The 25517-nt window shown below is 35.8% G+C and overlaps 1 protein-coding gene and 1 non-coding gene across 2 annotated transcripts in view; both read left to right on the plus strand.

The window, feature by feature from the left end:
* ATF2 (activating transcription factor 2) overlaps positions 1 to 25517 on the plus strand; it is a 97187-nt gene that overhangs the window by 52471 nt on the left and 19199 nt on the right. The window contains exons 8-12 of the mRNA XM_003791503.3: positions 2069 to 2247; positions 2821 to 2935; positions 5616 to 5702; positions 19757 to 19906; positions 23836 to 24042. Coding sequence (XP_003791551.1) covers positions 2069 to 2247; positions 2821 to 2935; positions 5616 to 5702; positions 19757 to 19906; positions 23836 to 24042 — 738 coding nt within the window. The remainder of the gene's footprint in view (positions 1 to 2068; positions 2248 to 2820; positions 2936 to 5615; positions 5703 to 19756; positions 19907 to 23835; positions 24043 to 25517) is intronic.
* Positions 22760 to 22861, plus strand: LOC111725829. Its single transcript, XR_002773795.1, has one exon. It is a non-coding gene; the product is annotated as a U6 spliceosomal RNA (small nuclear RNA).

Below are 25517 nucleotides of genomic sequence, written 5' to 3' on the forward strand. Positions count from 1 at the left end.
CAGAGCCTATAGTCCCAGCTACTTGGGAGGCTGAGGCAAGAGAATCACTTGGGCCCAAGAGTTGGAGGTTGGTGATGCCAGGGCAGTCTACTGGGGGATAGCTTGAGGCTCTGTCTCAAAAAAAAAAAAAAAAAAAGATAAAACCCAAGACACTAACACAGGCATAAAAAGCTTTTGACCCTAATATCCATGATAAAAACACTTTCAACCTGTTAAAGGGCATCCACAAAAAACCTACCCGAACATCATACTCAATAGTACAAGAATTTTCCTAACCTTAGGAAAAAGAAAAGGATATATGCTCTCACCACTTTTATTCTATTATTCAGCACTGGAGATTCCAGCAAGGGAAATACAAAGAAATAAAAGGCATCCATGGTGGCAGCGATAAAATAAAACTCCATTTGCAGAGAAAAGAAAAGAAATGTGCCTTCTTTATCCTTTTAGTAGCAGTTCAAATGTCAGCTTTGCAAAGAAGCTCACCTTTCCTAATTATCTAAAATAGTTGCTTCTGCCTGACCCTCAGTTAATGTTCCATTCTTTATAACATTATACTTGTTATTCTTTTTGTTTGTTAAAGAGGGTCTCTCTCCTTCACCCAGGATGGAGTGCAGCAGTGTGTCATAGCTCACTACAGCCTCCAACTTCTCACATGATCCTCCTGCCTCAGCCTCCCAAGTAGCTAGGACTACAGGCACATATCCACAATGCCCAGCTAATTTTTTGTAGAGATGGGGTCTCCCTATGTTGCTCAGGCCAGTCTGAAAACTCCTGGGCTGAAGTGATTGATTTTCCTGCCTCAACCTCCCAAAGTGTTGGGATTATAGGCATGAGCCACCACTCTCAGCCTTGCACTTGTTATTCTATGACACTTAATGCCTACTATATATTTTGAAATTTTCTTTTTTGTTTTACTTGTTTATTGTGTTTTCCTACTAGTACTTGAGGTCATGTTATAAATTCTCATCTAGTTGAATAAATGAAGTTACAATAGTACTACTAGTTTATCCTTCCTATGTAGCTTAATTAGATTTTGATAGTAAATGGCAACATACTGGCCAACTCAAAAAACACAATAGACCCAGTTTTTATGCTAACTAATTATAGAGTTCTTGGTAAAAACCATTTTTTTTTTTTTGGAGAGACAATCTAACTACATCGCCCTCAGTAGAGTGCAGTAGCATCACAACTTACAGCAACCTCAAACTCTTGGGCTTAAGCAATTCTCTTACCTCAGCCTCCCAAGTAGCTGGGACTATAGGCGCCCGCCACAACGCCTGTCTGTGGTTTTTTTGCAGTTGCTATTATTGTTTAGCTGGCCCAGGCTGGGTTTGAACCCACCAGCCTAGGGGTCTGTGGCCATTGCTGTAAACACTGTGCTATCGGCACTGAGCCAGTAAAAACCCTTTAATCTTTTTGTTTCCTAATCTGTAAAACTGGAGTAATACCATCTTTAAGGTCATGACTGACTCATGAATTCTGCTTTCCTTTAATTTGGAAAAATTTCACTTCAATAATTATTTTACATTCAAGATACCAAATTATTAATATAGAAGGGATACTATCTGAGATTAGCAAATATTTGTATTACTTTAAAATATTTCTAAGCATTTCTGTTATTGAATTTGTATTAGCCATAACATAGTCTCCCTGGACCTGTTTCTTTTTTGAATGGTATAATTAGGAAAAAGACTAAACAGTCTCCTATGGATTTTAAATTCTCTGATTCCACGAAAATGGATTGTACTTTCAACTTTTGCTCAAATTCTCACAGAATCAAAACCAAGTTGTCCACCCTAACTTATTTCTGGATTGATAGTGAAAAAAGTTGCACTAAAAAAAAACACATTTTTAAAAATCAAAATATTAGTTGAATATTGCATTTGAACTTTTGCAGATACCTCTTTCTAAAATTTTCTTCTAAGTAATTTTAAAAATTAATTTACTTTGGGGGGTTAAGTATTATCCTGTAGATACTTTTAGAAGTTTGTTACGTTCTATTCACAAAGGTACATCAATTGATTGGCCCTTTTAAATGCCATCCTTTCTTTATCTCATTGTTTAATAGGAAGTACCATTGGCACAAACTGCACAGCCCACATCAGCTATCGTTCGTCCAGCATCATTACAGGTTCCTAATGTGCTGCTTACAAGTTCTGATTCAAGTGTAATTATTCAACAGGCAGTACCTTCACCAACTTCAAGTACTGTAATCACCCAGGCACCGTCCTCTAACAGACCAATTGTGTAAGTAATTGGCCTGCCAATTATTGAAATACATAGTCATTGTTAAGATTTTCTTGTTATGATTCTTCCTAGGACATTTAGTTATTCAAATTATAACCATGGTGGGGGGGGTATTTGTGATCTCTGCATGGTTTGATTTTTAGAAAAAAGTACTTGGGTGGTCTTTCTTCAAAATAAATATTATCTAATTGATGGGAAAATAAATACCTAAAACTTAGTTAGCAACAAATAAAAATAGAATATAAATTGAAGTTGATCACTTATCTTCCTGCTATTTCACATAAAACATACAAAATTACTGTATCACCAGATAACTCCAAGTAGCTCCCAAGAACTTTCCCATGAGAGTTCTCATTTTACAAACTAGAGATTGTCCTAATTTTCCTCGCTTTTAAATTGCTATGTATATACAGTTAGATGCAATTTAAAATAATTAAATTTTGCAGTCACTTTACAGTGATTAGAAAATTATTTTTAAATGCTATGATTATCAGAGTAAAAAATACTGTTGACTTTTTAAGAGATGATTGGTATGGGTCTCTTTTTAATTTCTCTTCTTAATATTTTTCTTAGCCCTGTACCAGGCCCATTTCCTCTTCTGTTACATCTTCCTAATGGACAAACCATGCCTGTTGCTATTCCTGCATCAATTACAAGTTCTAATGTGCATGTTCCAGCTGCAGTCCCAGTAAGTTAGAAAAGCTTCTTCATAGCAAAACAGGTCTTTGTAAAGTAATCAGGAAATACAGTTGGGCTGCTTGATTGGCTGTTGAAACTGAGCAGAGTACTTCTTAGTGGTGGGTAGTATTTATTCATTTATATTTATGATAATAGCAAATACTATTCAAGGCAAGCATAATTAGGTAGAAAACAATTTTTCTTCCCCCCAATTTTATTGTCCTTATTTTTTTAATATTAAGAACTTTTTTATTAAGCCCAGTTCAATTTGACTGGATTTTAGGATTTAAATATTAACTAAGGTTCTAATTTTAAAAGGATATTTATACTAGAACATTCATTGGATAACTCCATGGTATTTCGGTTGGTATAGAAATTGTTATAAAAGCACACACTGGCTCAGTGCCTGTGGCTCAAGCGGCTAAGGTGCCAGCCACATACACCTAAGGTGGTGGGTTCGAATTCAGCCCAGGCCCATGAAACAACAATGACGCCTGCAACCAAAAAATAGCCGGGCGTTGTGGTGAACACCTGTAGACCCAGCTACTTGTGAGGCTGAGGCAAGAGACTTGCTTAAGCCTAAGAGTTGGAGGTTGCTGTGAGCTATGATGCCACAGCACTCTACCCAGGGGGACAGCTTGAGGCTCTGTCTCAAAAAAAAACACACACACACTAAACTTCTATGGTCAAGTTGAGTTTATACAGTTCTTTTGGTTGCCCGAATGTGTTAAAATCTAAACATTCCAAAAAAATAATAGTCTTCCACTTTTCTAATGAGAAGATCCAAAGGAAAAGTTTTTTTGAGAGACATGATAATTGTATAAATATTGAAAGACATAGATAAAATAGTTGAATAGAATAACTACTTATATTTAATAGTGTAATGAATATTTTAAAACATATTGTTTGGACTAATTAAGTTAGAAATAATGCTTTTTTCTACTCTCATATTTCATAAAAGTTTTATTCAAATCCTTCAACTATGTCTTCAACAATAAAGTTTTCATCCTGAGAACCACTTTTTGAGATATCTTTTTTTTTTTTTTTTTGAGCCAGAGCCTCAAGCTGTCCCCCTGGATAGAATGCTATGACATCACAGCTCACAGCAACCTCCAGCTTCTGGGCTCAAGTGAGTCTCCTGCCTCAGCCTCCCAAGTAGCTGGGACCACAGGCGCCCGCCACAACGCTCGGCTATTTTTGGTTGCAGCCATCGTTGTTTGGCGGGCCTGGGCTGGATTCGAACCCGCCACCTTAGGTGTATATGACTGGCGCATTAGCCACTTGAGCCACAGGCGCCTAGCCAAAGTAATTTTTTTTGTTTGTTTGTTTGGTTTTTTTGCAGTTTTTGGCCGGGGCTGGGTTTGAACCCGCTGACTCCAGCATATGGGGCCGGCACCCTACTCCTTTGAGCCACAGGTGCCGCCCTGAGAGATATCTTAACACAGTTTTCCAGGATATATTTTCAAAATTATTGATAGTATATCACTTTTTGAATCTAATATTATCTCCCTGGAAATTTTAACCTAAACCTTAGATACTCAATTATATAATAAAAACAGGATTTTTTTTAACCTTACAGAAACATTGCTGATCAATACAATTATTTACTGTATGGCTGTTTAACAATTATTTTTAAAAGCCTACTTACAGTGACATTCCATTGCTTTTGGTGAGATTATATATACCTAGGACTATTAAAAAGATTAACGTTAAGTATTTACTTCTTTTTTTGTTAACTAATTTCTCCAAGTCATATATCTAAGCGAAAGTAACATTGAGTGAATTAATTTCAAGATAATGTGTCTTTAAACTGAACTTCGTTATTCAAAATACATTAAGAGACTTTGTAAGGACTCAAATATAAAGTGTCTGCTTCCTCTCTGATCAGTGTATTTTTGAAGAGGGAAATATTTTGTCTTACATTTGATTTTGTATGATTATCCTATAAAGTGCCTGTGATGATAGCAACTTGGAATGAAAGAAGAGATACACTTTAATTATATAGTTACTGTTCACTCAGTGTTAGTTTTGTAGAAACAAAGGCAAAATCAAAGTGGTAGAATCTGTTTTAGAATATTATTACTTGAAAAATTGCTGGATGCAGTGGCACACAGCTGAAGCCCCAGTTACTTGGACAGCGGAGGCAAGAGGATTGCTTGAGTACAGTTCTGGGCTGCAACACACTATGCTGCCCAGATGTTCACTCTAGGTTTGTCATTAATATGGTTACCTCCTGGAAGCAGCAGACCATAGGTTGCCTAAGGAGGGATGAACCAGCCCACATCAGAAACAGAGTGGGTCAAACCTCTTATGTTGACCAGTAGTGGGATCATGCTTGTGGATAGCCACTGCACTCTTATCCTGGGAAACATTGTGAGACCTGGTCTCTCTTTAAAAAAGAGCTAGAGAGAGAAATTATTAGAGGTTATCAGCATCTTTGTTATTCTGCAGTATATTAACATACCAAAGAAATTAACATACTTAAGAAAACTTACATATATTTTAAAATAGCAAAATTTATTGCTAAAATTATTTTTTATAGCTAGTCACAAGTTTTGACATTTTTTTCCTTTCAAATTCAAACAGATCTTAGAAGTGTGACAGAACTTATAACAGCCATGTGCGAGTAAAGTAAAAATGTCATTTTGAATGTATTCTTTAGTAATTATTTTTCAATATCTTCTGCATAGCTTGTTCGACCAGTCACCATGGTGCCTAGTGTTCCAGGAATCCCAGGTCCTTCCTCCCCTCAACCTGTACAGTCAGAAGCAAAAATGGTAAGCAAGATTTTATTTGGTCTGTATGTTTCTTAACCCTGTTTTGAATTAAATTTTTCGTTAAAGCCTACTTCAAATGCACAATGTAAGTAACATTTTATAAAATTGTAAACTGTATCACACTATAATGAACTAGACCATTTGGAAAAAGAAAGCTTCATTAGGTAGTGACTAGTGATACCTTGAAATAAACAGTTTTTCTCCTCCTAGTGGAGGCTAGGAGTATTACATCTGAAACTAGATGTAATTATATGAAGGCAGTACTGAGGTAATGAGAGGTTTTAAAAGTATTAAAAAGAATTCCAAAACAGTATACAAGTTAGCAAATACTTCATCTGAGACATAAAAGGGAAACAATTTTTTTCATTGTACTTCAGATGCTAAGAAATTAGTGTTTAAAAGGATGAGCTGTATAGTAGTAATCAGGAGTTGTGTATTTTAGTTTTCAATTTTAATCCCTAACATTACTCTTCACTACCTTTAATCAAACCACATTAATTTTCCTGAGATTCTCTTCCCTCATCTATAAAATAAAGGAATTAACCTAATTTCTGGGGCCTCTCTTAGCCGTAAATCCTATAAACTTTCTAATTGACCTGAACCTTCTTTTATTTTTTAAAATTAGTGTTAAGTCTTTTTTTTACAGTCAAATACAATAGCATCAATTAGTAGATATTAACGTTCTGTATCATAGTATGGCTGATACCAGTAGTCAATTAATGTATCCTTAGGAAATCAATAGATAAGCAGTTATTAGACACCTTTTATTTGCTTCAGTTCTTTGTGAGGCACTATATTAAAACTATAAATTTTATACATAAAAAACATTGTATATTATAGAACTTAAAAAGTTTTTACTGCTTTTCAATTAGTTTGAGTAATCTGAAATTTACACATATTCCTTTTTAACAGTAAAACTTAATGCATCATCTGAATGAACAAAAATTGGCTGAGGAGTATAAAAACTAGCTAGTTATTGATAGTGGTGAGAAAAGAACCTAAAAACCTGAGTGAGAAATTTTTCACAGCATAGCATGTTCAGGTCAGAGCTTTAAAAATACTACAGTGAACCTTCTTCATTTGTTAACAGAAGAGCTTCACTGGAGATATCTTTTCCCCTCCTATTTAAAGATACTGTTTTAATGAAAAAATCAGTTCAATTTGCCATACAGTGAAAACTGAGTAGAGTAGACATATGAGTTAAAGAGATCCTATTGTTAGGCCCTACATCTAATAATATTTTTATATATGCAGTGAACTCTTCTGTCTACAAATTAATTCAAAAGGAACAAATTTAAAGAAATACTTATCTGCAAGAGTAGGCCATATTTCTAGAAACTATTACACTTAACACTAACATAAGTAACTTTTATGTCACCAGGAAATTAAATTTAAAAGAATAAAAATGTTTTGTATGTTTAAATGTTGAAAAAATACAAAAATTATAACTTTTATAAATTTATACACAGTATATGAAAAATAGTCATTGGCTAAAGATTCAAAAATAGTGTGATAGTCACAAATTGCCCTACTTAAATTTAATAATTCAGTGAAATTTCTTTTTTTTTTTTTTTTAAATGGAGCCTCAAGCTATCCCCCTGGGTAGAGTGCCATGGCATCACGCTCACAGCAACCTCCAACTCCAGGGCTCAAGCGAATCTCCTGCCTCAGCCTCCCAAGTAGCTGGGATTATAGGCGCCCGCCACAACGCCTGGCCATTTTTTGGTTGCGGCATCATTGTTGTTTGGCGGGCCTGGGCTGGGGATTCGAACCTGCCACCTTAGGTGTATGTGGCTGGTGCCTTAGCTGCTTGAGCCACAGGCGCCAGGCCTCAATGAAATTTCTTATAAGAATTTTGATAATATAAAATACTCATATTTAAGTGACTGCCTGTTTTAATTGGGATAATAAGTAAGATTGTCCTATTTTTGATTAGGACATAAGAAATTCAAATAATTTCGATTCTTCCTTTTTTGTCTTTCAATCTTTTCACTGTGGAAAATTTGAGATATATAGAAAGTAACCAGGATAGTACAGTGAACACCGTGTAGCAATATAAACTCCAGCACCTAGCTTCACTTATCAGTAGTGATGTGCTACCATTCTTGTTTGTCTATTCCTGAGTCTACTCTCTCTCTCCCTTCAATTGTTTTTTATTTGTTTATTTTTATTATTTATTTATTTATTGAGACAAAAGTCTCACTATGTCACCCTTAGTAGAGTGCTGTGGTGTCCAGCTCACAGCAACCTCAAACTCTGGGGCTTAAGTTAATCTCTTGCCTCAGCCTCCCAAATAGTTGGGACTATAGGCACCTGCTACAACACCCGGCTATTTTTTTTTTTTTTTTTTTTTGGTTGTAGCTGTTGTCATTTGTCAGGCCTGGGCTGGGTTCCAACCCTCCAGCTCCAATGAGCTATAGGAGCTGAGCCTATTTATTTATTTTTAATCTTTCTTAGTGTAAAATTTATATCCTTTAAATTAACCAATTTTAACTATGTAGTTTTGATAAATGATTAGTGTAACCCATTCTCTTGTTACAATGTAGAACATTAACATTGACCCAGAAAGTTCCTCTATTTCCTTCCCAATCAGTCTTCTCCCTCATCTGTTCTGTCAACATAGATAGAATTTTGTGTCAATGGAATCATTAGGTACTCTTGTGCTTAGCTCAACCTATGCCTTTGAGATTTATACATATTGTTGAATGTATATTGTTTGCTCATTTTTATTGCGGAGTGCTATGCCATTGTATGAACATACCACAATTTCTTTATCCATTTTCCTGTTGATGAACGCTTGAATGGTTTCCAGTGTTTACATAGGATGAATAAAGCTGCCACACATACTCTTTTCATGGACATATATTTTCATTTTCTTAAATAAATACCTAAGAGTAGAATTGCTGAGTCAGAGGACAGGTATACATTTAACTTTATATAAGAAATTTGCAACTTTTTTCCATGAGTTTATATTCCTACCAGGAATATAATATCAGTTCTTCCCAACATTGTATTTTCACTGTTTATAGCTGGAGACATTATAGGGTTGTATAGCAGTGTCTCATGATTTTATTTAGTATTTCTTTTTTTTTTTTTTTTTAATTGTTGGGGATTCATTGAGGGTACAAGAAACCAAGTTACACTGATTGCATTAGTTAGGTAAAGTCCCTCTTAAAATTGTGTCTTGCCCCCGAAAGGTGTGTCATACACCGAGACCCCACCACACTCCCTCCTTCCCCACTCTCTGCTCTTCCTTTCTCCAACCCTCCTCCCTCCCCTCTCACTGCTTTCCCCTTCCCCCACCCTCCACCATGTACTAGGTCATCAATTATCCTCATATCGAAATTTAATACATAGGATTCATGCTTTTCCGTTCTTGTGATGCTTTACTAAGAATAATGTGTTCCGCTTCTATCCAGGTTAATACAAAGGATGTAAAGTCCCCATTTTTTAATGGCTGAATAGTATTCCATTCCACATATACCACTGCTTATTAATCCAGTCCTGGGTTGGTGGACAGTTAGGCTGTTTCCACATTTTGGTGAGTGTAAATTGAGCTGCAGTAAACAGTCTAGTGCAAGTGCCCTTATGATAAAAGGATTTTTTTCCTTCTGGGTAGATGCCCAGTAGTGAGATTGCAGGATCAAATGGGAGGTCTAACTTGAGTTCTTTGAGGGTTCTCCATACTTCCTTCCAAAAAGGTTGTATTTGTTGGCAGTCCCACCAGGAGTTGTAAGTGTTCCTTTTTCTCCACATCCATGTCAGCATCTGCAGTTTTGAGATTTTGTGATGTGGGCCATTCTCACTGGGGTTAAATGATATCTCAGGGTGGTTTTGATTTGCATTTCTCTAATAATTAGGGAAAATGAGCATTTTTTCATATGTTTGCTAGCCATTCATCTGTCTTCTTTAGAGAAGGTTCTATTCGTGTCTCTTGCCCATTGACATATGGGATTGTTGGCTTTTTTCATGTGTATTAATTTGAGTTCTCTATAGATCCTAGTTATCAAGCTTTTGTCTTATTCAAAATATGCAAATATCCTTTTTTCGTTGTGTAGGTTGTCTTATTTGCTTTGGTTGTTGTCTCCTTAGCTATACCAAAGCTTTTCAGTTTAAATCCCATTTGTTTATTTTTGTTGTTGCAGTTGCCACGGCAGTCGTCTTCATAAAGTCTTTCCTTAGGCCAATATTTTCCAGTGTTTTTCCTATGCTTTCTTTGAGGATTTTTATCATTTCATCCTTAAATTTAAGTCCTTTATCCAACTTGAATCAATTTTTGTGAATGGAGAAAGGTGTGGGTCCAGGTTTATTCTTTTACATGTGGATATCCAGTTCTCCTAGCACCATTTATTGAATAGGGAGTCTTTCTCCCAAGGTATGTTCTCGTTTGGTTTATCAAAGATTAGGTGGTTGTAAGATGTTAGTTTCATTTCCTGGTTTTCTATTCAATACCAAATATCTGTGTCTCTATTTTTTGGCCACTACCATGCTGTCTTGACCACTATGGCCTTGTAGTACAGCCTAAAACCTGGTATGCTGATGACCCCAGCTTTGTTTTTATTACTAAGAACTGCCTTAGCTATATGTTTTTTTTTGTTTGTTTGTTTTTTTGCAGTTTTTGGCCAGGGCTGGGTTTGAACCTTCCACCTCTGGCATATGGGGCCGGTGCCCTACTCCTTTGAGCCACAGGCACCACTGCTATATGGGTTTTTTTTTCTGGTTCCATACAAAATGCAGAATCATTTTTTCCAAATCTTGAAAGTACGATGTTGGTATTTTAATAGGGATGACATTGAATAGGTAGATTGCTTTGAGAAGTATAAACATTTTAACAATGTTGATGCTTCCCAGCCATGAGCATGGTATGTTCTTCTATTTTTTAATATCCTCTGCTATTTCTTTTCTTAGGGTTTCATACTTTTCTTTGTAGAGGTCCTTCACCTCTTTTGTTAGGTATATTCCTAGGTATTTCATTTTCTTTGAAGCTATGATCCTTAATTAGCCTCTCACCTTGGCTATTATTGGCATATACAAAGGCTACTACTGACTTGTGGACATTGATTTTATATCCTGAGACATTACTGTATTTTTTTGATGACTTCCAGGAGTCTTGTGGTTGAGTCTTTGGGGTTCTCTAGTATCATATCGTCAGCAAAGAAGGAGAGTTTGACCACCTCTGCTCCCATTTGGATGCCTTTTATTTCTTTGTCTTGCCTAATTGTATTGGCTAGAACTTCCAGCACTAGGTTGAATAGTAGTGGCGATAGAGGACGACCTTGTCTGGTTCCAGTTCTAAGTGGAAAAGCTTTCAGTTTTACTTCATTCAATAAAATACTCGTTGTGGGTTTGTCATAGATAGCTTCGATCAGTTGAAGAAATGTGCCACCTGTGCCTATACTCTTCAGTGTTCTAATTAGAAAGGATGTAGAGCTGGTCTTGTTGTGGTAAATTTCATCAGCATTTGCATATTAGTAAAAGATTTGATTTCTCCAGCAATGTTAAAGCTTAGCTTAGTGGGATATAGAATTCTGGGCTGGAAATTATTGTCTTTAAGGTAGATTAAAGGTAGATGACCATTGTCTTCTGGCTTGAAAAATTTCATTAGAGAAATCTACAGTCTCCCTGATGGATTTGCCCCTGTAGATCAATTAGCACTTACTCCTGGCAGCTTGCAAAATCTTTTCTTTTGTCTTGACTTTGAACAGGTGGTCACAATGTGTCTTGGAGAAGCACTGTTAGAGTTGAAGCAACGTGGGGTCTGATATCCCTCTGAAAGGAGTATGTCAGAATCTTTGGTGATATTTGGGAAATTTTCATTTATAATATTCTTTAGTCTGGCTTCCATTCCTCTGGGGCATACAGGATCTTCCCCTTTTGAGATTTCTATAACTCGTATGTTTGAATGCTTCATAAAGTAACAGTTCATAATTCTGTCATTGAACATTCTGCTTTCTCTCTCTTCTTTTCTGCCTCTTTAACTATCTGAGTTATCTCAAAAGCTTTGTCCTCTACCTCTGAGATTGTCTCTTCTGCATAATCTGTTGTTGATACTTTCTATTGCATCTTTAAGTTCCCTAATTGCTTCAATTCCTTCAGCTCTGCTATATCTTTTCTATATTCTTGATATTGTTCATCTCTTACTTGATTCTGCTTTTGGATTTCCTTTTGGTTATTTTCTACTTTCTCAGCAATTTCCTTCATTGTTTTCATCATCTGTCTTTTAACTTCCCCTTCTGTCATTTAATTCTTTATAGGTGCAATCCTCTGTAGTGACTATCTCATGGTCCCTTAGGGGATTGCTCTGGACTGGTTTTTCATGTTGCCAGGATTTTTCAGCTGATTCTTCCTCATGAGTGTTTTCCTTTATCTTTTTCTTTGCCCTACTTTTCCTTTCACTTCCTCTTGCTCTTTAAGTTACTGTGCCTCTGGCCTAAGTTTTTGATGAGTCCTTTTAGTACAGGACCAGAAGGACGAGAAGATTGGAGAGCAAGAGGGGAAAAAAGATTTTAAAAAAGAGAAAGGGGAGGGGGTGAGTAAAAGGGAATATTGACAAAAAGAACAGAGGCACAGAAAGAGAGAGACAGGAGTAATAAAGGTGTACAGTAGGGTACTCTGACCCAACCTTAAAAACCTCCAACTTTGGGGGGTACTGGGTTGGGTGATTCTCTGGAGGTCAGCAGCTCTTTGCCAGTCTGTTCAGACACAGGACCCCACCTCCACCAAATAGAGAGGAAAGACAAAAATACTATAAATCAAATCGAAACAGAAAATCTTACAGGATAAAATTGATCAAACAAATAATAGGGGCAGAAATACTAGCAAAAATGAAGTTCTCATTATTAAAGAAGGCAACAATGAAAAATTATTTTTAAACTAGAAAAATGAAGAAAGAAAACAAAAAAAATCTAGAGAGAAAATGTTGAAATTAAAAAAAAAGCAGTATATATATCTTGCTGAATATTGTCTGGGCAACAGGTGATCTTCTGGGATATGAGATGTTAATCACAATGTTAATACCGCTGTATGAGATAGAGACTGGAAGCCTCTGCTGATTTCTCAAACCCCATAGGGTTGAGAGCCTAAATCTCTCCTCAGCCCACTTAAAAGACACGTTGGCTAAGCAGAAGCTTTCCAAGGAAAGCACTTGTCTCTGGGATCTCTCCTGAAGTGGCTGCCAGCTTATCCCATGCTCCAAACCCGGTTCCCTCTATGCCCCTGAGGGGCGAGGCTGCAAGGCAGCACTGCTACAGCCAAACAGCAAAGTCTCTGCTCTTCCCCAGCATCTCGGACCCAGCCTTTGGCACTGCTCAGTCACTAAATCACTTGCCCAAGGTCTCCCAGCCCAAGCAACCCAAAGAGTGGAGCCTGCAAGGGCAGTTTTCCCACCATGACTGCAGGCAGCCCACAACTGAACAATATTACCTCCATTCTGGCTTAGCAGCTCAGTCCTAGGCCCTACAAAAGGCTTAAAGTCATCCGCACTCTTGCCCAAATTCTCCCAAGGTAGTTCAACCCAGTGCCCAAGTCCAAAAAAACCAAACAGCCCACAGGGAAGGCCTTTTTGTAATCTTGCTGCTGTTGCTGTTATAGCTGTGGCAGCCACAGCCTAAGACCGAACAAACGCAACCACTTGCCAGTTCTTCATTGCTTTTGTCTTCCTCCTGGGGTCCAGAAGTCTCTTGCTGTCTCCCTGTGTCCCCAAAGGGATGTTTCTGGGCAGAACCCATAAGCCAGAGATGCCTGGAGTCTTCTCTCCCCAATCTCACTGTGCCTGGTTGTAACAAAGCTGTTACTTAGCCGCCATCTTGCTCCCTCCTGCAGAAGCGCCCTCCCCAGCAGGTGTTTGTGGCTCCTCTGCGTCCTCTCCCATGTGCGGGGGCACAGATTGCCATGTCATCATTGTTTTTAAAGGCTTAAAATATAATTAATCTTAAACATGCTAGACTGCATTTATACACTTACTATATCTTTGTTTCTCTATGATTACCTCAGTTGTCTAACAGACTTTCCCAGCACTTTAGTATCTCTTACATTTAATTAAACTTGTAGATATGGGGAACCTTGGTTTTCTTAAATATTTCTGTATTCTTTTAGAAGCTAATTTAAGATAACCTTAGTTAGCACTTACAGCTAAAATCAGAGGCCTAAATCAATCTCTTACTTAAATATTTTAAATTGAAGTCCAAGGGTAACCTGTTATTCACTGTGGCAAGTTATTTTTAGATACTTTTAGAATATAAAATACCATATAGGTACAGTTTATTTCTGTTTGAAATTAAAATGTTGATGTCACTGATTTACTTTGTTAAGCTTTAGGGGGGTGCAAAATTTTACAAATAAACAATTCTATCCTAAGTGAAGAAAGTTGAAGATGGGTTCATATCCCAGTGTATAGGTATTTTTGTTTGTTTGTTTGTTTGTTTTTTGCAGTTTGGCCGGGGACTGTATAGGGATTTTTTAATGACCAGATAAGTGATCACAGAACTTGATTCTTTCCTATATTATGGATAGATCTCCAAATGTGTGGTTCCCCACTCTCATCCCCTAGGTTCACATTACATATTGAATAAATCTTCTGCCTCTTCCATGTCTGCAGCTACTCACCATAGGTAGATATCTATTCTCTGCATTACTCTTGTAATAAAATAACTTTCTTATGTGTAATATTTATAATCAAAGAGTAACTCTTCCTAATAGGGAAATATTAATTATCTAAGAATTTTGTTTAAGAAGATTTAATAAAGTATCTGAGTAGTATCCTTCAGAATCGTTCCTTTAAGACTTGCGTTGACAACTGAGAAATATCTTTTGTACACAGTGGGCAGCCAGTAGGTTTTCTGCAGGGGGTTTCTACTGAGAGCTGACAGAGGGCATCTTGGCAAATGTTCAGAAACCTACATTAACTTGGTTAGGCCCTGCATGGAACCTCATGTTCAGCAGAATTCTTCTGACCTGCCTCTGCATGCCAAGCTAATCAGCAAACATCTAATGAGCCCACTCCAAAGAAACAGACCCTCTCCCAACCTACTTCATTTTCATATGTTCTCTGGGGTGGGGAGACAAGACTTCATGAGGACTGATGATGCTGCAAAGACCACAATAATGATAATTAACTTGCTGAATTTAGAAGATTATGCTGTTAATTAGTTGCAAAATAAAGATAAGTAATAGAGCAGCAGATGGTAGAATAACACCCAGGAGAAGGAGGGTTATTACTCTGATGAGCTTTTGTGGCACATATGAAATATGGATCTGACTTTTTCATAAATTGTTTCTAGAGAACATTATCTTTTTTCTTTGAACTATGATGGAGTAGTTCGTTCCTACCAAGTTCTGACAGTTGTGATAAAATTTATTTTCAAGGGTGAAACATGGAACTTGAATAACAAATTGTTTTTAGCAGAACATCTCTTAGTGTGTCTTATTGGTCAGCACAGCAAACTGTTCACCCTTTAATTAATTGACACAATCTCTCTCTCTCTCTCTAGGAAAAAAGTTCTCAATATATAATAGCTGAACTAAAATTGCTAAAACTTTAAGATAGTAGTCTGCTTCTCAGAAATATATTTTTGTTTTGTAAACAATATATACTTTTAGGTTAAATTAAAATTATGCCTTTGTTTTATTGTGCATGTTGAATATATATTTTTTAAACCTTATTTGATTTGTGAATACTTAATCTTTATTTCTCAGAGTACCAAATTTTTATGTTATGTATATTAAATTTCTCTGGCAAGAGAAATTTTGATCTGAGTAATGGACTGACCAATATCTGATATTCAACTTGATTACTTTGAATATTTAGTATTAGAGCAGAGCTCTAGTTTGGCAAAGCTTTTGTTTAAAATATGTTCAGTGAACTGGGAGTCAACTGGCAGGAATTCTGGTTTTATCTCTGCTAACTTACACTATGATTCTGGGAATAACTTTTTACTCTTTGGAAGTAAGAAAGATAAAAGATACTCTTTTATCTTTAAGATGGTGGTCCGACTGATTGATTTCTGTTACCTCTGCTAGCTCTGAAATGCTATTGCAAAATAAATGTGAGTTTTCGTAAGTTGTTTTTAGAACCAACACATTTGGCGTTTTTAAAATAATCCTAATGAGGGTGGCACCTGTGGCTCAAAAGGGTTGGCCGCTGGTCCCATATGCTGGAGGTGGCAGGTTCAAACCCAGCCCTGGCAAAAATAATAATAATTCTAACAAATAATGAGTAAATTTTAAGTACCCTTGTATTAGTTGTAAAATGTATATGAATAATATGTATTGAACGCTTTTTTCACCTAACTCATCCTAATTTTTTTAAGCATACATGCATTTTTGTTGTAGTTTAAAAAATTAATGGACAGTTCAGAGCAGTGTTAATTAACCCTTAAAACCTTTCTCTTAACATTTTATACCCAGTGGCACACTTTCCAAGTCAGACCCATTGTAATCAATGTAACAGCATGAAGTAAACATTAGAGCTTCTTCACTGTATGAGTACTGTATACCCTAGGGCAGTCAAGGGAGGGTAATGAATGAATACTGATGCTGCTTTTAAGTGCTCTATAAGGTAGTAACTTGCCCTACTAAAGATTATTCAAGAGAGTGATGTTTATGTACTTCAGACTCCCCTATGTGCAGTTACTGTATTTCATTAATTCTAAGAGTTAAGCTCTTCACTATAAAACTTTAAATGCTCTTGAGTTCTATGATGTTTTCTACCTAAGGACTGAAAAGTGTTTTACCAACACATCATTTACCAAGCCTCATGTTGTAACCTCTAGTTAAATTTATGTTCATTTTAGATCCAAAAATATAGTCTTAGCACTATGGACTGGTTACTATGGATACTATTCATTGTATTTTGATATCTATCATTCTGTTTATAAAAGATGAAAATATACAAACTGATTCACCTCCCCAGACTCTCATCCTTTGTTCTGTTTATATATATATGACTCATACTTGTCAAGTCCTATCTTTCTACTCTAAATTTATATTATTTTCTTAAGTTATTTCCTATCTAATTCCATCCAGCTACTGCTTCCATATTGTTCTAATTTCCTGTGTCTTAGCTAGAAATACAGAGTTGACGATTGCCTTAAGTTGACCTAATTTTCATAGACCAAACATGCACCATATGTACGTATCAGTACAGTGGGCCTAGTTCCTTATGTTGACCTATTTGTTACCATCCTTTGGTGGTCAACTTACAGAGGTTCTACTATATAGTAGCTTTTCAGATTCTTAAAAAAGGAAGGAATGAAGACTCTTGAATGGATTCTGAAAGATTCCGTGTATGATGTAATCTTTAACATACCTTACATATAAAATACGTCTGGGGCCAAACCAATGCTTAATTTGACCCCTAAGTACATTGTGAAAAGTTGAAAGTGTAGTAACTCTCCTGATTCTTTGATGTCCCTCTACCCACATGCTAAGCAGATAGAGTCCTAGATAGCTATTCTTAAAGAAATAAGGAAGCTGATATATAAGAAATTCTGTGAGTCAGGTAGATTTTTGCATATTACATTTAATTTTCACCTCAAACTTGCAAGGAAGTTTTCATTATTTGAAGTTTATTGGTAAGGAAACTGAGACTCAAAGATTAATGATTTGTTCAGAGTCACAAGTAGCTTGAGATAAAGTTCTGACCCTTTTCAGATGTATAAGACTTTATAATACATTATTGATTCTGATCAGTGAAGATACTAGGACTATATATGTGCTACATTTATAAGTTCAAAAAGAAGCAGTTTGTCAGAAAAGAGGGAGAAAACACACCAAATCCTGAGTGACTTGGCTTAGCAGTTGGGTCAGGCCTGGTGTTCTCCATATTTAGTGATTGTGTTTGAAACATTAAGCCACATAGCCTCAGATTATCTTTCTTGATCTTTCCCTGTGTTTTCTGGCAGCATCAGGTATGTATAATGTATGAAGCATGGTGCTATGGAAAAATTGTGCACTTTGAAATTAATTAAACCTAGGTTCAAATATAGGATTTGAACTAGGTTAATGGCCGCGTAGCCTGGAACACATGATCTCTGGTTTCTTAAATCTGTAAAGTGGGGATACTATCCAATTAAAAACACATTGAAAAACTGAACCCAACAAATGAATGAATCTCAGGTGGTTAAGGAAAAGAAGCTGAGTTCAAAAGGCTATGTTTTCATTTATATGATATTCTAGAAGAGAAGATAAAACAGATCAGTGATTTGGGGGGCTGGGAGTGGGAGGAGAGTGTGACAGGAAAGGACATGAGGGCATCTTGGGGGTAGTAAAACTGTTTGGTTACCTGATCGTGGGGGCTGCTGCACAAGTGTGTGTGCTTATTAAAATCTAGTAGAACTGTACCCTAAAAAGAGTTAGTTTACTGTATGTAACTTATACCATTTTTTTTTTTTATTACTGACTTCATTTAAAAATTTATACCAAGGGGCAGCACTTGTGGCTCAAAGGAATGGGGTGCTGACTCCATATGCCGGAAGCAGCAGGTTCGAACTCAGCCCTGGCCCCCCAAAAAAAAAATCATATCAAGAATCTAGTGATTAGCACTAGAGAGAAGATGTCCACTGACACTTGTTTAAGTGTAATTATTATCTCAGTAGAAATTCTAGTGACCTTTTCATCTATGCTTCAATCTTTAAGATATATAGATGAAAATAAATTACAAATTTTTGAATAATTGTGAAATTTTCTAAATTGTTCTTCGTTGGAATAAATCAAAGCAATTATACTAGAGTCATTTGGGGGCCTTTTCCAAAAGCTTTTCTCCCTCACCCATTTCTGCTATATTTAGAGAAGGAAGAAAGGGAAGTTTACAAAGAAACTGTGTTGGTAACACTCAACACCTGAGATAGTTACTTATAGAAAGTTTGTGAAACACTGGGTAGACTGCAACACAATCCCCATATCAATATATACATTTTTGTAACCTCCTTTCCCTCAAATACGTACTCATAGTATAAATCCTAAGAAGATGAAATGGACATATCTCTGACTTATATTTTCATAATTAAATTTATTTTGGGCTCTAGGACTGCATCCCAGTTACTAAAAGTGTCAGCACTAATAGACCTGAGTCTCTTAGGTCTCTGAAGTCTCTTTTATCACTGAGATACTATGATATGATTATCTTATAATTATTTCATATTTACAGGTCATAACAATAAAACTACTTTAAAGATTACATGTGCCCATTTTCGCTAAAGAAACCAATTTCAGACCAGGCTTGGTGGCTCCCACCTGTAATCCTAATGGTTTGGGAGACTGAAGTAGGAGGTTGGCTTGAAGCCAGGAGTTTGTGGCCAGCCTAGGCAACATGAGCAAGATCCCATCTCTACCAAAAAATAAGAAAAGATGAAGAAGAAGAAACCAGTTTCTGTCATTTGCAGACATGTTTGTTGTGCATCTATGTTACAACCTGTGGACCAGTTGCTAAAAGGGATGCAAAGAAATATAAAACAATCTCATCTCTTACAGAGCTTACCATTACTATACAGTTGGGAGATAAAATAGTCACATGTGACAGATTTTTGCTGATAGAATAGTAAACTTCATTGAAATTATAAAGAGGTAGCCATAAATATCTACAGCCTCATTTTATCTCTAGATCTGTCATATTCTGAAAGTGAATCGAGTACAGTTGAGTTAACTGGCAAAATGGAAGGAACATAATGAGGCTAGACCAGGAACTAAAGCTGCTCACTGAGGATAGGGATAAGGGAGTCAAACCCAGCTGTAGGTTCTAGGAAAAGGTTCCGTCTGACAGGCAATTTAGTGTTCTAAAAAGTGCAACATCAGGTCGCTGTCTGAGTAAACACTGACACCATGCTTGCAGAGATCAAAAGATTTAGGTCTTATAATCTAGCAGTCTTCTAGAGAAAATTGAGGTATGGGATATAGAAATAGGATAGAAGAGAATAAGTGACAGTGTGCATAAAATTAACTGGTATTGCTTGTTTTAGTTGAACAAACCTAGTGATTTTCAGTTATTGAGAGTTGAATTTGGGTATAAAGCAATGGATATTTTGGGGGGGTATTTTTTTAAAATGATATTTGCATTTCAGAGATTAAAAGCTGCTCTGACCCAACAACATCCTCCAGTTACCAATGGCGATACTGTCAAAGGTCATAGTAGTGGACTGGTTAGGACTCAGTCAGAGGAGTCTCGACCACAGTCATCTCAACAGCCAGCCACCTCCACTACAGAAACTCCGGTATGTATGTTTCTTCATTCAGCACTGTCATTGTTAAAGACACAGTATAGGTATTTGTAGTAGAGGTTCTGTTCACATGTGTCTAGTTTGTGAGTGCTTATCAGGTGGTGATTGATACTTGTCTATAGTGTATTTCTATAGTAAAGAATTATTATATTTCTATTAAATATTTCAGAACTCTATTTAGACCTTTTATCTTCTCTACTTAATGAGTATTAACATTAACATTAAAAAGCAAAAGTTTTCAAAACAGAGAAACTCAGGTAAACAGCAAGTTTTAGATTGCCACCTAAGCATAGGTATTTATATAATTACATTTTGTCTTTACAAAAGTTGAGATAAATTGGAATGAGGTTGTAGTTGTCATACACTACACAACTTTACTTAGAGGCTGAGAGAGAAAGGGAAAGAGAATTATGTTATAATTTAGGGATTAACAAACTGGTTTACAAAACAAATGTAGCCCTTGGCTGTTTATGCGGGGTATTTAAGCCAAGTATGATTTTTGCATTTTAAAGGGTTATTTTTTTAAAGAAATGAATATAATTTATTTTTTGTTAAGCCTTTATTTTCTTACACTAAGTATAGTTTGCCTGCACCAAATTATTACTTACATCTTTATATTTTATTATATTGGATGAAGTCCACATAAAGGCAACCATTTTATCTGTTTGTTCACTGCTATTTATCTCTAGTTTCTACAGTAGTGCCTATAAATATTTCCTTTTTTTTTTTAATCTCACATTGTCACCCTCAGTAGAGTGGGTAGAGTGCTGTGGCATCATAGCTCACAGCAACCTCAAACTCTTGGGCTCAAGCAATTCTCTTGCCTCAGCCTCCCAAGTAGCTGGGACTACAGGTGCCCACCACAATGCCCAGCTATTTTTACAGATGGGGTCTCACTTGTGCTGAGGCTAATCTCAAACCTGTGAACTCAAGCAATCCGCCCACCTCCACCTCCCAGAGTGCTAGGATTACAGGCGTGAGCCACCGCACCTGCCCCATAAATATTTTCTGAATGAAACAGACTGAATAAATCAATGGAAGTGGGGAGAGAAAAGGAGGACAGGAGTCTAAGCAGCCTCAAATCCTTGAAAAATATATAAATGTATATATATATACAGTTTATATAAATGTATATATAGAAGAGTTTCTGCTGTTCTGTTAATATTTGTGATTAGACTTTGCTGTGATGAGTTAAATAAATTAAAAACAAAACCCAAAAACTGTTCTTTTATTCAGCCAAATGAGTAAAAGAAAAACCTTGCTATTCTCAATAAGAAGCATAAGAGGATGAAGAAAAGATATCACAAGATTGCAATTCTTGAAGCCAGCCATAAAAGTATTTTTCAAAAAGATTAAGTTGCAATTATGTAGGTAAAAGAAACAATTCAATTTCATGCTTGTTTTTTGTTACAATTATAGTACTTTGAAATAACTCTTAATTTTTAATGCTAGTTATTTGAACAAAGGAATAGCTTTATATTTGTTCGTAGAAATTTTGGTGATTTGTTTGAGAAATTTTGGTGATTTACCTGCAGAACTTATCTTGAGCCTTCTATATAAGATTTTTACTTATTACCTAGATGAGGAGAAAACAAATGTATTAATTCATACCATTTTAAAATATAACTGATTATAGGTAAATGATTGTTCTCAGGCTTCTCCTTTGGGCCACATGCCTAGGCACAAAGTGTTCTTGCCTCTGTTCCATCTCCAACAATTGATTTTTCTGCTTCTCATATTCAGGTGTTCTCTGGCACAGTTTACGAGGGTATGAGAGGCTTGGAGGTACCTATTGTTATGTATTTCTAGACACTAGACAGTATGGCTAATGACTGAAGGTTTCTGTCTCTGGATGATCTGAGATAACCAAGCTGATCCCCTGGGAGCAGGGGGACCAATTAAAATGAAAATCAAGGCTTCTGTGGTAGTTTGTTTACTAGGAAAATTGAGCATTAATAATTATGAGAACCTGATCCTGAAAAAGACTAACCCTAAATTTCAAAAACTGAGGAAAAACTGAATATACCAAAGTATACATACTTTCCCTCCTTAAATTTAGAAACCAACTTTTAAAGGAAATTGATAAATAACAATGAAATAATGTCTTTGCAGCTACTTGGATGAAACTGGAGACCATTATTCTAAGTGAAATATCTCAGGAATGGAAAAACAAATACTACATGTTCTAATTTATAAGTGGGAGCTAAATGAGGGACATATGTAGTATGAAGTCACAAATAGTGTAATGAACAGTGAAAACTAAGAAGGGGGGAGGATACAAGGGGAATAGGGATACAAATCTACCTATTGAGTATAATGTGTGCTATTCTAAAAATGTGCTACGCTAAAAGCCCTGACTTCAGCATTATCCATGTAACCAAAAACACTGTACCCCCTAAATCTGTTAAGACATTTTTAAAAATTTAATGATGCAAGATATTTAATTGAAAAGTAGCATAAAAAACATGACGTTTCCTATCATGAATTTAAGTAGGAAGCTATTAAACTTTTTAGTTTAGTAACTTACAATCGGTAGTTTTCAAAGGATTAAATAATAGAATAAAGTCTTTTTAAAAATACACTTGCACTTTGGGAGATAGAGACAGGAGGATTGCTTGAGGCCAGGACTTCAAGATCTGCCTGCCAACACAGCAAAACCCTGTCTCTCCAAAAAAGTTTAAAAATTAGCCAGGTATGGCAGCTTGTACCTATTGTTTCAGCTTTTGAGAAACCGAGGCAGGAAGATTGCTTGAACCAAGGAGTTAGAGGCTGCAGTGAACTACGATGATGGTGCCGCTATACTCCAGCCTAGGTGACAGTAAGATCCTATCTCTTAAAAGTACACTTGTGCTCGGCAGCACATATACTAAAATTGGAACAATACAGAGAAGATTAGCATGGCCCCTGCGCAAGGATGACAGGCAAATTCGTGAAGCGTTCCATATTTTTCTAATTTATAGCTTTCATAACCCAATTTTAGCCCAGGAACATGGGGAGAGGGGAGAAGGAGGGAAGGGGAGGGTGGGAAAAGGGAGGGTGATTGGCGGGATCACGCCTATGGTTCATCCTGTAAGGGTACATGTGAATCTCTCTAAATGTAGACTATAAACGTCTTAACACAATAACTAAGAAAAAGACATGAAGGCTTTGTTAACCAATTGGATGAAAGTACTTCACATTGTATAGAGAAACAGTACACTGTACCCCATGATAGTATTAATGTACACTGTTTATGATTTAATGAAAACAAAAAAGAAAAAGTACACTGCGGGCAGCGCCTGCAGCTCAGTGGGTAGGGCACCAGCCCCATATACCGAGGGTGTCAGGTTCAAACTCAGCCCCAGCCAAATTGCAACCAAAAATAGCCAGGCATTGTATTGGGCACCTGTAGTCCCAGCTACCTGGGAGGCTGAGGCAAGAGAATCGTCTAAACCCAGGAGTTGGGGGTTGCTGTGAGCTGTGACGCTATGGCCCTCTACTGAGGATGATAAAGTGAGACTCTGTCTCAAAAAAAAAAAAAAAGTACACTTGAAAAAATAATAGATCTATGCATGATTATTTATATTGTGCTTTTAATTTTTTAAAATACTTTATTATTTTTTAAATACTTTAAAATAAAATACTTTATTCTATTATTCTATTCTTTATTCTATTTCTACATAAGTGAAAATACCGTACATACTTTAAAGAATACATTTACTGTAACATTACGATAGTGAGAATATTGTTATAGTTCATTTATTTCAAGGAAGAAGTTAAACCACAGAGTAATTTTCATGTTTTTCCAAAATACTAATGTGTTCAACAAAATTTGTGTTCAAATAAAAGTTAATGCCTCTCCGCCTTTGACGTTCTTTACTGCCTATATGTTAATTCACTCACTAGAAACAAATTTAATAAGCTTCCTTCTCTGTTTAATGTAGGCTTCTCCAGCTCACACAACTCCCCAGACCCAAAATACAAGTGGTCGTCGAAGAAGAGCAGCTAATGAAGATCCCGATGAAAAAAGGAGAAAGTTTTTAGAGCGAAATAGAGCAGCAGCTTCGAGATGCCGACAAAAAAGGAAAGTCTGGGTTCAGTCTTTAGAGAAGAAAGCAGAAGACTTGAGTTCATTAAATGGTCAACTGCAGGTATAGTACATACATGTGAAAGATGGATGTGTGAACATAGCTTTTTTCTATTTTTCTAGTTGGCCATCCACACGTTTTAGGACATAATATTGGATGTGTACGGAATCGTAGTTTTGTAAATCTATTTGGATACTAAGAGGAGTAATATAAAACTTTTTAACACTGAATCAGTGAAGAATTTTAAAATATAAGTGCTATCTTTTTAGTACAAAATTACCTGAACTATCTGGCTTGAACTTTATAAAGTTGTGATATAAAGTCCAAACAAAGAATTTAAAAATTTAAAAACTTCACTTGGTATTTCAATTTTACTGTCTATTTTTTTTATTTATATCACAACTATGATGTTGCTTCAGTAGCAGTTTTTATTTTTAAATTCTTTCATTCTTTGAATTACAAATTTTGTTTTATTTAAAGTGAGTTTGGTTCTTATGAAAGGTAGATTGACAGGTTTGGAAACTTAAGGTTGCTAATTATCCACAGAACAGGTACAATATGGCCAGTTGCATTATAGATCCTTTCATGCTGCCCTGCCATGTGCCTCAGATACATTTCTCAGAACTTTATGGAGTATGGAAGGTTTTAAGTCTCCTTCCCAATTCAGTCTTCGGTAAGATTTCCAATGATAGTATGTGGTATCAGGCATCATTGAAGCTATTATCTTTATGGTCTTTCTTCCTTCTTTTTGTTTTTGTTATTTTTCCTCTTTAATATTGTGAGTGTTCTCCAGTAAAATCTTTTAAACTACCAGTTGATTAACATCAACTAGAGCATTGATGTTAATGAATTGTAGTTATTAGCCTACCTCAATCTTCTGAGTTGTCCTTTCCAAGTTAAAAATTAATCTTTCTATATAATCATAATTGGTGGTAAGAGACCTATTCTTCATAAATCTACAAGTGTAGATGTGACCAATGTAATTATCTGTTTAAATGCTTAGGAAAAACTTTTTAGCATCATGAATAGCATTTAACAAATACAAATTTTATAACTTAAAAATTTTTGTATGCAAAGCAGACATTTTTTTAAAGTCTTTGTTGTGCTTTGAATATTGACATAGTGGAACAAATGGACTGCCTTGCAAAACTTATTTTTAATCATTTTACTAATTTACAAAAAAGGTAAGCATGGATTCATATATCACATAGACTTTAAATACGTACTTACATACTAAGTTTATTGAGAAATATTATCATTATCATCTGATAAATTCTTATTCAAGAACTAGGTTCACAGTTTTTTATAGAAAATGTCTGAATTATTTTTCTTTTAAATAAAATGAAACAGATTTATGTATATGCTATAAAATGGCTACTTTTTACCAAATTTATTGGAATATTAACTATTATTTAAATTTTCAGATTTTACTACATTAATGAATTGATTTAGATATATCTTGCTTCTGTTCTTAACTAACAAAATTTTCAGAATGACTTAGCTATTTTGTACTTACAGGACATAAAAGATAATCTTTG

Source organism: Otolemur garnettii, unplaced genomic scaffold (genome assembly GCF_000181295.1).
Source record: "Otolemur garnettii isolate 467f Iridium unplaced genomic scaffold, OtoGar3 scaffold00048, whole genome shotgun sequence".
NCBI classification, from domain to species: domain Eukaryota; kingdom Metazoa; phylum Chordata; class Mammalia; order Primates; family Galagidae; genus Otolemur; species Otolemur garnettii.